Source organism: Mirounga angustirostris, unplaced genomic scaffold, assembly GCF_029215605.1.
Source record: "Mirounga angustirostris isolate CCGP_5_RB_7025 unplaced genomic scaffold, mMirAng1.0.hap1 SCAF_6, whole genome shotgun sequence".
Classification (NCBI taxonomy): domain Eukaryota; kingdom Metazoa; phylum Chordata; class Mammalia; order Carnivora; family Phocidae; genus Mirounga; species Mirounga angustirostris.
The window spans coordinates 33,845,857-33,859,414 of NW_026991714.1; the positions used below are offsets into that span (position 1 = coordinate 33,845,857).

Here is a 13,558-nt window from a genome sequence, read left to right on the forward strand (position 1 = left end):
ATTTTATTTATTTTTTAGAGAGCGAGCTAGAGGGAAACAGCATGAGAGGGGAGAGGGTCAGAGGGAGAAGCAGGCTCCCCGCTGAGCCAGGAGCCCGATGTGGGACTCGATCCCAGGACCCTGGGATCATGACCTGAGCCGAAGGCAGACGCTTAACCATCTGAGCCACCCAGGCGCCCCCAGGGGAATTCTTAATAGGACTTCTCTGGCTCTGAAGGCAAAGGGAGTTTCTGGGCAAACAGAGGCTTAGGGTGGGAGGGATGGCAATAGAGATGAGTTGTCTGGAGGGAGGCAGTAATAAGGCTGGTGAAGAAAGATGGGGCCAGGAAGCAAGCAGGGGCTTCCACTTACCTTCCTTACACTCCAGGGCCACGCGGGACTCCAGGTTGTCCATCTGCATCTGGAGCCTCTTGAGAGTGAGGTCGTTTTCTCGAGACTTCCGCTTGTAGGCAATGAGGACGATGATGACGATGATGAGGAGGAGGCTGCCGCCCGCCGCGATGCTGACGATGGCTGGCAGGGTCAGCAAGCTGTCTGAGACGACACTCACCGAGCCAGGAGAGAACACTATCCCGCCCACGTGAACCTGTGCATTGCACACACACAGCTGCTGTAGAGAGCTGGCATGCCATCGCATCCTTAGGTTTCAGAAAGCACATGAAAGACCACAACCACACAATACAGACTTGGATATGGAACAACTTCCTGCTTATCTGCCTGCCTTTTCTCGTGTTCTCCACTTCTACCCATTTCAGTGCAGAACACGGTGACGAGGAGCTATGAAGGAGCCTTACTTTATGACAGATCACGCATGCACGGCGAGGAGAGGAGGAAGTCAGGAAAGGAAGGGGGTTCACTCACCATGACTTTGTGCTGCCCCGTGAGGTTGGGAGGCTCGCAAAGGAGCTGTGTCTCGGACACGGTGACAGCACATGGGGTCTCTCCAATCAGCACTGTGTAGTTGAGTTTGGCACCTCCAGAAGCGGGAGGGCAGAGGTTTTTGCCCTGTAGATAACAGTAATCTTAATAGAAATAATTGACACATGCACGCAAAAGTTAATTGCCTATTACCAAAGAGATTAAAGAGGTGGGAGAAGGGCAGCCAAGCAAAAGCCAATAGATGGCTTCCCAGGAAGTTTTTTTTTTTTTTTTTAAAGATTTTATTTATTTGACAGAGAGAGACACAGCGAGAAAGGGAACACAAGCAGGGGGAGTGGGAGAGGGAGAAGCAGGCTTCCCGCCGAGCAGGGAGCCCGATGCGGGGCTCGATCCCAGGACCCTGGGATCATGACCTGAGCCGAAGGCAGACGCTTAACGACTGAGCCACCCAGGTGCCCCTCCCAGGAAGTTTTTGGAGAAAACTTTGAACAGCCACAATTTAAAGAGCCAAAGGGAAAATGTGGGGAGGAGAGAAAGAAAGGCAGGAAGAGATGGGGAAGAAGACAGGAAGGGGAGACCACACGGCAAACAAGTGAAAATCTGGAGGAGGGCAACTGGGATATAAACAAAAGAAACAAAACAGGTGGACGGATCGTACCAGGGAACCGTGACCTCTTGAAATGTGTGTGCAGGTTATGGTGGCTGGGGAAGTGGACAATAAAAGGAAATGTTTACTTCCGATGCGCTGCAGAACCCTGGGGTCCCAAAGCTCACAAGAACAAACAGAAATACCATCAAGGGTTTCTCGAGATCCCAAGTGCGAGATCTACGGCTGGGTGAGTCCATATCTATAAACAAGCTCCCTTGGCAGGGAGCTAGTAGCTCTGTGAGTCTGCGTGCACACAAAGGTGAAGGGAAGGGCCACGGGTGTGGGGGCCTGTCGCCATCACCGTGCATGGCAGGCTACACTCTGCACATCCTACCTTCAGAATGATTGGGGATCCTGGCTTTTGATCCAGGACTCCAGTAGGGCTGAGCAGTTCAAAGGTTGGGTTGGGGTAGTAGATGAACTTAGTGTCGTTGTAAATGAGCAGGGACTGGACGTTGTTAAAGACGAAGCCGAACTCATCTGGCCGCTCCACGGCATCCAGGCCGGGCCGGTAGTCCGTGGTCAGAGAGGGCGCCAGGCAGGTCAGGGTGGTGGTGTTCACGACTTTGCACACCTAGGAGGCCCAGAGTGTGGCACTGAAATGCAGACTGAGCGAGGGTGGGGGGTATCATGCTACTGCCTCCCACGCTGTCTGCTTTGGTGATCTTCATTAGATGGTGAGCCCCTTGAGAAAAAGGGCTGTGAAATTTCTGAGGGGGGCATGCATTTTAACGTCATTCATTCATTCATTCATTCATTCGCCAACATTGTTCAAGTGCCTAGTCTGTGCCAGGCACTGTGCTAGGACCCGGGGCCCACTAGCGACATCATCGTCGTCTGCAGGGGGAGACACAGGACCGAACATGCTTTATAACACAGTCCTGGCGGGGGGCCTGGTGTGCAGAAGGGGCTGGAGGCCTCCCTGGTAAATGCATGAATGGGGGTGAGAAACGCTCAGGTGGGCAAGGACCAGGTAGGGTGGGAGGACCTGTGTGTGAGTGTGCATGGCTGTGGCCTGAAGATGACTCAGGGACGCTGTCCCTTGGAAGAAATGAGTGTAATGTAATCTGAAAAACGAGTGGGACTCACCTAGACAAGGGGTGGGGTGGGGTGTGGGGACAGGTCCCAGGCAGGGGATGAGGGAGCATGGGATGTCTGAGGACACAGCAGGAGAGGGGCAGTGTAAGGGCTGTGTGTGTGTGTGTGTGTGTGTGTGTTGGGGAGCAGGAAGTACCATGAGATGAGCCCTCCACCAGGACCCAGTAGGTGTTCAGTTAATGTTTATTGAATACATTGATGAATAAAAAGAACCTTTCAACTCTTTGAACGTTCTATTCGGGATCTCTCTCTTCTGCTGCCTCACTTGGCACAAGGGAACAGCCCAAGTCCTGACACTGAGTTCATGATGTCCTTTCTTTCTGGGTAGACCCTGATGTCCCTACGAGAATCCTAGCTGCGCGGGCCCTACTGAGCAGGGGCTGTGCAGCCCCCTCCTCTGGCGGTTTCGTTCCAGGGCTGCCAAGGCAGCGGCCAGCCCCATGGAGCCACCGCAGAACCCCCGGGGGGCTTGCCGACAAAACCTGGCCTCCCACCCCCTCCTCCTGGCTTGCGCTCCGCGCGCCCCGGTTCGGGCTTCGGGTGTCCCGGCCTGTGGGCATCTGGGAGACCTCGGCCGCACAAGTACACGCTGTGCTGGCAGGTCCATACATGTGTGAGTCCAGCCAACAGACACACACACACGGGCTTCATGTTCTGAAAACAAGACCGTGTGTGAAATTGCAGAAAAGCTGACAGTTGCACAGAGATGATGTCAGAGCTCCGAGTCCAAGGATTAACCCCCACGTTCCAGGAGGAGTTGACGAGTTTCATCAGAAGTGCTCACTGAGGGCCTCACGCCCTGTTGGAGGACAGGGCCCATTCCCGCCCTTCCTGCGCAAACCGCAGCGGTCCCGCATGGGACGGCCGGCCCCTTCGTGGTCCCGCTGCCTACGCTCTGGCGCGAGGAACACAGTGGGGGTGTGGGGGGAGCAGTCAGGGAGTCTCGGACCCTGGGCTCTGCGGGGCAGCGCCGCTTCCCTCCGCTCCCCCATCTCCGTCCGTGCTCATGCCGGCGCCCCGGACTGGACTCCTCCCTGAATAAGCAAATCATCCCCGAACAAGCAGCCTCTGTTTGCCTCCCGCCCAGTCAGTGCTGCATCGGCACTTTGTTTGCCAAACATTCCTTGGGGTTTTGTGGCCTTCGCTTTGGCCCTTCTCACTTCTCCCTGGGACTGCTTCAAACCCCAGAGGCAGAGGGAGCCCCAGGGCGCTGAGGATGACCTGGGGCCCAGGCGGGGCCCTCCGCGGGGCAGAGCCCTGCTCCCCCACCACTCCTGACAGAGAGGGCGCGGGGCAGCGATTATGAGCTTTCCAGGTGCGGAGCCAGGCTTGATGAAACCCGCACACCAGGCCTCTCCTCCAGGCACGCCGGCCTGCAGACCCCAGGCAGGTCACGGCTGAGACCGAGACCCCCAGCTCTCCACAGGGAGGGATGACTCCGCAGCTCCTTGAAATACGGAGGGCATGGGGGTGGGGGGGCTGGGGGAAATGCTTGGGAGATTCCTGGCCCGGGGGCTGCAAGTGTACCCTGGTGAGGGGAGGGGACACTCAGGACTTTAGTCTTTCCAGATGGAGGTCAGGTACAAGGAAAGCCTTCCCAGACCAGTGTTCTCTTCCCATGGCTTCCTGGGGACGAAGGCTGCAGGCTTTGGAGGTTAACCTCATCAATCACATACTTACTCTGTACCACGTTAACCATGTCTTTTACTTTCTGTGTTTCTGATGCTGTGACATCTGGGGCCTTACTGACCTGGAGGACCTCCCCTCTCGGGGCCAGCCAGTGCCTAGAGACAGCAAACAGCTTGCCCGCCTGCCAGAGCATGCTGTTCTAATGCAAACCGATCTGTGCAGAGCCCACACCCCCCACCACCTCCTCTTACACGCAACCATCCATCATGTCTAATCACACCAGCCAAGTACCGGGCAGCTAGGGACAGCCCCTGCGCCCCAGAGCCCTCAAACAGTTCAGACCGGGCAATCCTAAACCTGCTTACCTTGCCTTGTCGGTTCCTTCCTGCAGAACTTCCTGCCACAGTGCCTTTTTCTCCCTCTGCTTCTACAACCCTCCCTGGCGCTTCCCACTTGGCCCCCCGTGGTGTGGCAGGCCCCCTCCCCTGCGGCTCTATGAATATAACAAACTGTCTTTCCGATGGCAGTTGTCTCCTATTCTGTTGGCCCTGTCACACCTGAGTCATAATAAAACCTATGTTTCAAAACACGTCCCTAATTTGTGTAGGGGTTTTATCCTTCCTGAGTGCGAGCGCACTGTTTCCATGGCCACCCCTCACCTTCCTTCCTTCCACTTGGGCCCTGGAGTTTGACAAGGCGGTCTGGGAGCTACTGGGAGCTACTGGCCTCGGTCTGGAAGTGGAGTGGAGATATAGGCTCTTTTACTCATGGATTAGACTCTCCATCTGGGATAAGGAGACGTGCTCTCCTCACCCGCAAAGCTGTGACCATGGTTGCTACTAAAGGTGTGATACGGGTAACCCCGCGTGTCTGCCACGAAGGCATGTCATCACCAGATCAGCAGCACCTCACCTGGTCTAGTCATGAAGAGTCCAGGTTTTGGGGATCCAGTTGGCCCTGCTACCAGCTACCTTCGTGGTTGGGGGGCAAGTCATTACTCCTTTCTGGTCTCCATTTCCCCAGCTAGACAATGAAGAGGGGGTGGGTGGACCAGAGGATCCCTGTAACCTTTTCAGATCTAGCCTTCAAACACTGTGCATTTTGTGCCTTTCTGCATTTCCTAAGGAAGCTTCTAGCATGCTGGAAAGCCTGTCAGGGATAAGAGGATAGATACAGTACCATCTTTCCCATCTCCATCACAACCTACTCAATCCCCTGAGGTCAGAGCAGTAATAATAGCAATTATACAACAAATAACGGGCATAATAGCATCTCCTGGACTATAATTATGAATACAATCGTGTTTCAGAAAATATTGGCTAACGAGACTGAGATGGAGCCACTAGAACAAACTAAAAAAAATTTTATAATGCCATCTCAGACATTCTGCTTTTACGATCTAGAACTTCTTTAAAAAAATCACAAAAATCCATAGCGAAAAAAAATTAAATGACACGGCTCCGCATAGGGGAGTAAAGCCAAATGCTGGACCGACCATCTTAGTCACCGGGATGGAAGGAGCTGCGTGCAGTGACTAAGGTTTGCCGGCCGCCCACCCGGTGCCCGCCAAGGGCTGCGTGTTACAGATCTGCAAGGAGAGTCTTATCATTAGCATTTACAGGCAGAGAACAGAGGATCACAGAGGTTAAATGACTGGATCACAGTTGTACAGCTAATAAATGGTAGCGTCCCGCTTCCAATTCAGAAGGGTCTGAATCTGGAGGCAGAATTCCTTCACCCTTTCACACTGCTTCTTATCAGACCTCCAAGTGAACACGGCATATGAAACCGGAGCCCGTCTGTGCTGGTCTCACAAGCTCAGAAGCCAGTACATTTATAGACTCGTCGTATCGCCTTCTGACGAGAAACGATTATACAGTAGTTCTAAGAGTCACTGTAAGGTTCAGGTGTTTGGGGCCCTGATTCTGGGCTCGGGGTCTTCAACTAACTTTCTTTTCCAGTAGGTGGATGCTCCTGGGCTAACACGGACCTCAGCACATCACAAACGCAGACAGATGACTGTGGTTACGGAGGGCCAGGCAGACTAGGGAATACTCACATTGACAGATTCCTTGCCATTAAACTTGACTCGGACCCTTGGCTCCTGAATGACATCCAGGTTGAAGCCCGTGATGGTCAGGGGTGTGTGACCGCTGGGAACAAGCAGAAGCTGGGTCAGGTTAAAAGCCCCCTCAAGCTGCGAACCCCCGCCACCCTGGGTCCCCTCACAAGTCCCACCTGGCCCAAGGGGTTAGGTCAGGTGGCAGCCGGGCGCCTCCCTCCCACCTCTGCCTCACCTGGCAATGCTCCACTCTGGCTCAATGCGCTGCACCCGGGGGTCGTCTATGTACTCGAACTGCAGGTTGTTATCCACGCGGGCTCGGTCGACACTCACGGAAACTGGGACTGGGCCCAGTCCGTTGGATGACGGGGGTGAGACGCACACAATCTCATTCATTGACCTCCTGACGGGGAGACAGCAGGAGGGTGGTGAAGAAAGGCCTGGCCAAGGAGGAGAGCTCTCTGGCTTGGGAGGGGATTTTCCTCGGTCTGAGGGTGTGGATGGCCCAGAAGTGCTCTCTTCTTTCCTACTCTACACAGTGGAACAGATCCCTTATTGGTGTGTATAGGTCCCTCTTTTTACTGGAGAGCCACCTCTGGTTGGAATATGGAGGGAACGAATTAGAGAGGGGGATTAGAGAATGTGGGGCAGGGGCAGGGCTTTATGGGTTCTGGGGGATCTTTTCTTTTCTGGATTTTTCTAGAATAGACTAGTTAGCCAGGGTTTAAGAGTCTGGTCAGTCACTTAATAAATATTCACTGAGCACCTACTACACAGAGAAAGAAACACACAGTTCCTTCCTTGCCCTTAGGGAGTTTCTAATCTGAAGAGGAGATAATTGGATAATCCTGAGCATGTTGGGTTTTCACCCATGGGTTCTGTCAGGATGCTCTCAGGAGTCTGTATATCCCCAGGGTTTCACTGGTGTATCTGGCGAATAGCAGGTGTTCGGGTTTTTATGCACAAGAGATGCCCCGAGGATGAGTGTGTGTGCTTGCTGAGGACTGAGGCCACCCAGCCTCCATGTCTCTCAAGTCCCCCTAGTGGGGACCTTGTCAGTGCTCGGTCCCAATGATGACCAAAGAGTTTCTGGGACTTTCCTCACCAGCAGTTCTCAGGGCCCTCATCCTAATTATTTTTAGAAGTATTCAGCCCCTTATTAGGTTCGCTAGTGGTATATATTGCTATAAACTGAGTAGTAGTATATATTTCGCACAGGAACAGGAATGGCGTTTGGACCCAGGATGTCCACACCATGGAAGCAATGGGGCGGGCACCTGTGTGAACATGCCCAGGAGCAGGTGTGTGCACGCCTCATGTGTCCAGCCTTCTAGGGCTCCTGTGAGCCCATCTTACCCATAGAACTCGCAGGTCTGGTTGCCCAGGTATACAGCCACGCTGCTCCCAGCCCCGAGGTAATGGCCCGTGATGGTCACCATGGTGCCTCCCGATTCTGGCCCTCGGATGGGGTTGAGTGACAGCACAGAGGGGTTCTTTGGAAAGAAGCAGAGAAACAGTCACAGCTCAGGTTTTGCCCAAAGTGACAGACCCAGGCTCGACGTAAGGACCAAAGGAGGGACTGTGTCTATACTCGGGTTACAGGTACTTTTCCTGCCCTTTCTAATCTCTTCTCCTGGAGCTGAGACTGCTTCTAAGAAGAGGCTCTGGCATGTCCAGGGAAGGCAGAAGGACCACGTTTTAGAATTAATTAACTCCCTGGGGAATCTCATGCTCCTAACATTGATGGGAAGGCAGAGGTAACACTGACTAATCTATCAGTTAGTTTACAAATTGAGAGCAATTTGAAAATGCTTCTCTATCTAGAGCCTGTACTGATTTTTTTGGCATAAAATCGATAAGGCTGAATAAAGCATCCTTGTCTAGATTGGGCCACCAAGGGGCTAAAGTCTTCCACTAATGGCCCACGCACGTGTCGTGTCCCCTCTGAATGGCCCACGTGAGGGGCACCGCAGGGGGCCTGGTGCACAGAGCTGTCAGTGAATGCTTGACATGGCTTCCCCAACCTTCATCAGGAGGATGATGAAGTCAGTGACCAGGACTTTCTAGGAAACTCACTAAGCTGTAAAATTAAATCTGAAGCTTGAAAGAAATGTCATCTGGTCTATGGTGCCCCAGGCAGCTGACCCAAGTCAGAAAGGAACTGCTCCTGCTTAGAGGACAGGGGAGTGGAGCGGAAAGCGCGTTTAGCTGAGCAACTACACCTGCATGAATCTGAGTCCTCATTAGCCATTCACTGTTCATAGGCCCTGAGGCAAGTTTCTGGATCATTCTGGGCTTTTGTTTGCTCCCACCTCGAGAGGAGGGTGGGCTCCGTGATCTCTAAAGCCCCTCCCAGCTCAGACATCCTACAGTTCTGTCTCCACCTGAGACCCTATCCTGCATAGGAGACGCGGTAGGCTGCAGTACTCTCCAATCTGAGAAAAAGACCAGTGGGATAAAAAGGGCAGAGATGCCAAGATAAGAAGGCAGAGCCTGGAAAACCGAGAGCAAGGAGTGAAATGCTTTAGAGAGAATAAAATTTTGTGGTCTAATGATTTTCCAAAACTCTTAGCAAGGCTGATTTGACCCCATTGGCTGGTGTTAACACATTTTAATGAACAACTCAGCGTGGTGACATAGATGTGTGTCAGAGGAGGGCCCCCGGGGCCCCCGAGGCACATTACTGATTCGGTGGGAAGATCCCCAGAACGCTATTGATTCAGTAGGAAGATCATGCCGGCCTTAAAGAAAGCCTTTGTAAATCTACTACCTGCTGCCTGAGTGTGAAGAGATACTTTCAGGTGTGAGAATGGTGAGAATGCGCATGTGTGTGCGTAACCACCCCACCACACAGAGAGCAACTCACGCGTGCACCCCGCTCCCGTGGCCCTGCTGCAGACACACGTCCCCGTGGGATTTGAAGTGACTTTTCTAAACTCCCACGTACAATATCCTTGGCAGAAGACAAAGCATGTGGATAAATACAGACCTTTTTAATTAGGTCCCTCAGGCGATGTGTCCTCATTAGGCTGGATGAGACTAAGATGTCACATTGGCGGGACAAGGGGCAGCCCCTCCCCACCCTAGGGGTAGGATCCACTTTCTAAGAAAGGCCTGATTTTGCCTTATTTAGCACTCTGATCTGTGGCTCTCTGGGACTCTAACAGCATTGTTAGTCACACATCAGTCCCACCGCTGGCTTGGGAGGGGGGTGTGGGACTTCCCGGGAGAAATTTGGAACAGAAGTGTGCCCCTGCTGGGAGCTCATAGCCCTGTGCAGGACCCAGCACTCACCACAAAGGTGTACTGTTGATGGGACTTGGTCATGAACTCTGGCTTACACTCGCCAATGCACAAGCGCACGGGCCCGGAGGTGGTTCCCACGAGGGCATGGCCCATCTCACAGACGATCCTGAGGAGAAAGCAAAGCTTCCCGTGAGAGGCCTCGCCAGAGCCGTCATCCCTGCCCACACTGCTCACCCCCAGCCCACTGGATGACTCCTCACACCCTTGCATTAGTGCTATACCAAGACTCAGCTTGCTCACCCATCTCGCTGTGTGACCCTGGGTAAAGTGCTTTCCCTCTCTGGGCTTCAGCCTCTCATCTGTACAGTGAGAGGCTGAATGAGATCACCTCCAAAGCCTGGTGTGCCTCCAGACGCTATGTTGCCTAATTCTCTGAATAAACCCGTCTTCCCAGTGCCGAGTGCAGGACCTAGCGCTGGGTAGCTACCCAGTCTTTGTCGGACAAAACCCAATGTCCAACAGAGAGACCTAGGGGCGGTCATTTAGTTAGCATTCTTTCCTGTGTGATAAGCCAAAACTGGAACTCTCCCAAAAGGAGGGAGGGAGGGCCTATTTGCCAAGCTGATTTAATTGTGGTTTGTTTCCGACAGTGAGTTTTAAAAAGGGACTAGATAATCTGGGGAGATACTGAGCGCCCCAAACAGGAGCTCCCAGCCAAAGGGAGGAGTGGAGTCCTGTGGCAGTAGGCGAGGGGGTGGGTGGCGGGTGAGTTCATTAGGACAGCAGTTGACACTGGACTCCCACTTAATCAAGGTCTGAGGGCACTATGCTGGTGGGCGAGGCAGTGAACCAGCTATGGGGTTGGAAGTCACGTCTCACATTAAGAGGCTGGGTAGCTGGAGGGAAGAGGGGATGCAGTGTTCTCTCATGCAGTGCAGATCAATACCCCCCGTGATAACTTCCCTGGTGCCTGAGATCAGTTACAACAAGCACATTTAGACACTGGTTGCCTTGGCCACAGCAGCCTTCTAGAAAGGGTGGGCAGCTGGAAGATATGGGAGAGACTGAAGAAATCAGGTTCTTGGGGATTCTTCTTGCCTGGAATTAGAAGGCATGGGGCGGGTGGGAAAGGGCCCCACCAGGCTCGGCAAAAAAGGAAGCTAGGGACAGAAGAAAGGACTCTGCTTTTCCTCCCAACACCATGTGAGAGTTCAGAGCAGTTCAGTGCCCCTGGCAAGTCTGCTTAGTGGGAAGTCAGGAGGACAGAGCCCGGTACACTAATCCCAAGCATTACCCTGGCACCGTGGGGAAGGTCGGTGTTTAACCAGGCGCTGCTTATCTCCCCAGCTTCTCTAGGAAGGTAACTAAACAGATTTCATTTCGAAGTAATAAAACTTGCATTAAACAAATACACCGCATACTCGCACACACGGCATGCCACGCAGGTCTCCACCTTCTTCATAACAGTTAATCCCAAATAAGTACTTTAACTCCTGGTGAATATTGACTTAACATGCAATAACTGTCTTACTACGTTTAGCATATTAGACTCAACAAGAAAGTACTGAATGCACATGGAAGCATACTCTCCCTTCCCTTTCTCTGTGAATAAATAAATTAATTGCAAACCCAGAGTAAAGACGATAGTGATGATCAATTAGTATCTTACACGTAACTGTCCTCTTAAACCTCATTAGCAGAGCATATGAGAAGCTTAATTTAAGGTACTGCGTGTGGTTATTTTCATGCCGCTACCTGCTTGGAGTAACAAATCTCTCATCCTGTTTCCCGGGCCCTAGCACCTGCCCCTGTGTGGGGTCCCTGCCAGCCTACAAACAGAGCCCTGTGGTCCCAAGGGGCTTCAGAGGAGACTGTCATCTACTGCACAGGAAGAGGAGGACAAATAAGAAGGGGGAGCAGATAAATCTCTTTCCCTCTCTTCTAATCGGGGCCCTCTTGCCCCTCACTACCCACCCTCCCCCCACTCTGTGCTAGAGTCATCCTCCAGAAGAAAGGAGGAAATCATGGTAGGTTTGACGTCCTGGAAAGAGGAAATAGGAGAACATGTGAAAGTCGGGGGCATATTTTTTCTTCCTTAGGCCCAGAAGTCCATCTAGGAGAGGACAAGGCTGGGAAGGGCCTGTTCAGCCGTTTCTGTAGGGAGTTAACGATGACCTGGAGCCTTTTGGTGCACCGTCTTTTCTAGAACATTTTCTTACTTAGGGCTCATGTCCCAAAAGATAAGCTTTCCATATCAAGGACCTGGGACAAGAGGGATGGATGGGAGATGAGCACTGCCCAAGCGTCCAAGGCTGAGTGTCTGTTGTTGGCTCTGAATGCCCCACCTGGGAGGGCATGATGCAGGGGAACAGGGGTTTGGCCTCAACTCCACGGTCTGTGTGCTCCCTTCTTCGGCACTGAACCTGACACCTCTCCCCACCTCCTCTCCCCGAGGTTTAACTTCATCCTGCGGTGGGCAGCTGTGGGCCGTAGAAAAGGGTGTGGGTTGGTAGGGAAGAACTGGGTGAGAATCCTAAGGAATCAGCACGCGGAAGAACCCCAATGGCTTCTAACCCTTCTTCCTTTTCTTCTTGGGATGCGGTGCTTGTGCCGAAAGATGGAGAGGCATCCTTGAGTGCATCTGTTGTAGGCATTTGTTCTCGGAGCTCAGGGAGAGAGGAAGGTAAAGGAAGAAGCAAGGGCAGCTGCAGGGAGTAGAAAGGCTTATATGGAGGAATGAGGGTCAGGCCAAGGCATATTCGGTACCTTAATAATACTAAGAGCGACGATTTACTGAGCCGTGATCGGGGCAGGCACTGTAGGGGGCAGGCGCTGTACAAGACAGGATCCCGTGGCATCTCAGGTTCTCCTAACCAAGGGTGGGTCTTATCATTTCCGTTTTCTGGCCAATGACACTAAGGCTCAGAGAGGCTAAGTGACTCATCCACCAACACAGTGGCAGACCCGTGACTCAAATTCAGGTCAGCCTGGCTCCAGAGCTTGTGCCTTTGACCGTTCTGTTCTATTGCTTCTAGAATCAATGGAATGCCTTCCATGTGTTTTGGGGAGGGGGCATGGTAGACACGGCAGCCATGCGGGGGTGCACTTGAGGTTGCTGGGGGTGTGGGGAGATGCAGGGGCGAGGGTGGGGAAGTGCCAGCTGTGTTCCTAAGACTCTGAGAGCTGACTACCCATGCCCCCTACCTTCCTGGGTGCGGACGACCCCGGGCTGCAGTGCGTGCACCACTGCCTCCTTCAAGCCTTACAAGTCGGTGAGGTTCCTGCGGTTTGGTTTCTGGGGGCCTCCTGCCTTCTCGGCCTCCTCCTGGTGCCTCTGGTGGCTCGAAGCTTCCTTATACATCGTAAGGAGATGATAGCTGGGGATGCCTAAATTTTTTCCTTGCAAAATGAGGAGCTTGACTAATAACCGTCCAGCTTCAACATTTGGACGTTCAACTCCTTCCTGGTTGAGAGGGAGCTTCTGGAGACACATTCGTGACACCCACAGGCTCTCTAATGGTAGGAACTGCAGTTCCATGGGGGCATAGAGCTTACTGCTCTGACATCCTAAGGACCATAGATGCAATTGTAGAGATCATCTATTTCTCCACTCTCCAGATGAGACACTTGAGAATCTGGGAGCAAAGTCATTTGCCCAAAGTCACCCAGCTCACCAATAGCTGAGCTCCTGGCCCCCAGTCCAGTGCCCTCCCCGCCCTACCATACCACCCCCCACAGCCTGGCAGCGATGGTGCCTTTCTCCCTCTGAGTGTGCACTCCTGGGGTGGGGGCACATGCACCTAACATCCAGCTAGCCATGACTGGTTCACAGGTGCAGCAGAGGAGGTGGGGGGGAGACGGAGGTCTGAGGACCTGGGCTGAGTCCCTCTCACAGAGTCCCTGTCCCCCGAAGCGGCTGAGCTTCAGCCTCCACTTGCATCTTATCACCCAGAAAATGTCCTGTGATGGACTCAGCTCACCCTCCACAGACCGGT

At 53.1% G+C, this 13,558-nt stretch overlaps 1 protein-coding gene across 2 annotated transcripts in view; it reads right to left on the reverse strand.

Annotated features, from left to right (window-relative positions):
* The window catches only part of PLXNA2 (plexin A2), a 211,432-nt gene that overhangs the window by 23,582 nt on the left and 174,292 nt on the right, over positions 1 to 13,558 (reverse strand). The window contains exons 14-20 of one of the 2 annotated variants that reach the window (XM_045877130.3): positions 9,612 to 9,729; positions 7,674 to 7,810; positions 6,553 to 6,720; positions 6,315 to 6,408; positions 1,863 to 2,102; positions 862 to 1,005; positions 352 to 586 (exon numbers count right to left, since the gene is read on the reverse strand). In XM_045877130.3, the coding sequence (XP_045733086.1) occupies positions 352 to 586; positions 862 to 1,005; positions 1,863 to 2,102; positions 6,315 to 6,408; positions 6,553 to 6,720; positions 7,674 to 7,810; positions 9,612 to 9,729 (1,136 nt within the window). Of the gene's footprint in view, positions 1 to 351; positions 587 to 861; positions 1,006 to 1,862; positions 2,103 to 6,314; positions 6,409 to 6,552; positions 6,721 to 7,673; positions 7,811 to 9,611; positions 9,730 to 13,558 lie in introns of those variants that run through there. The other variant, XR_010412266.1, reaches the window with a different exon arrangement.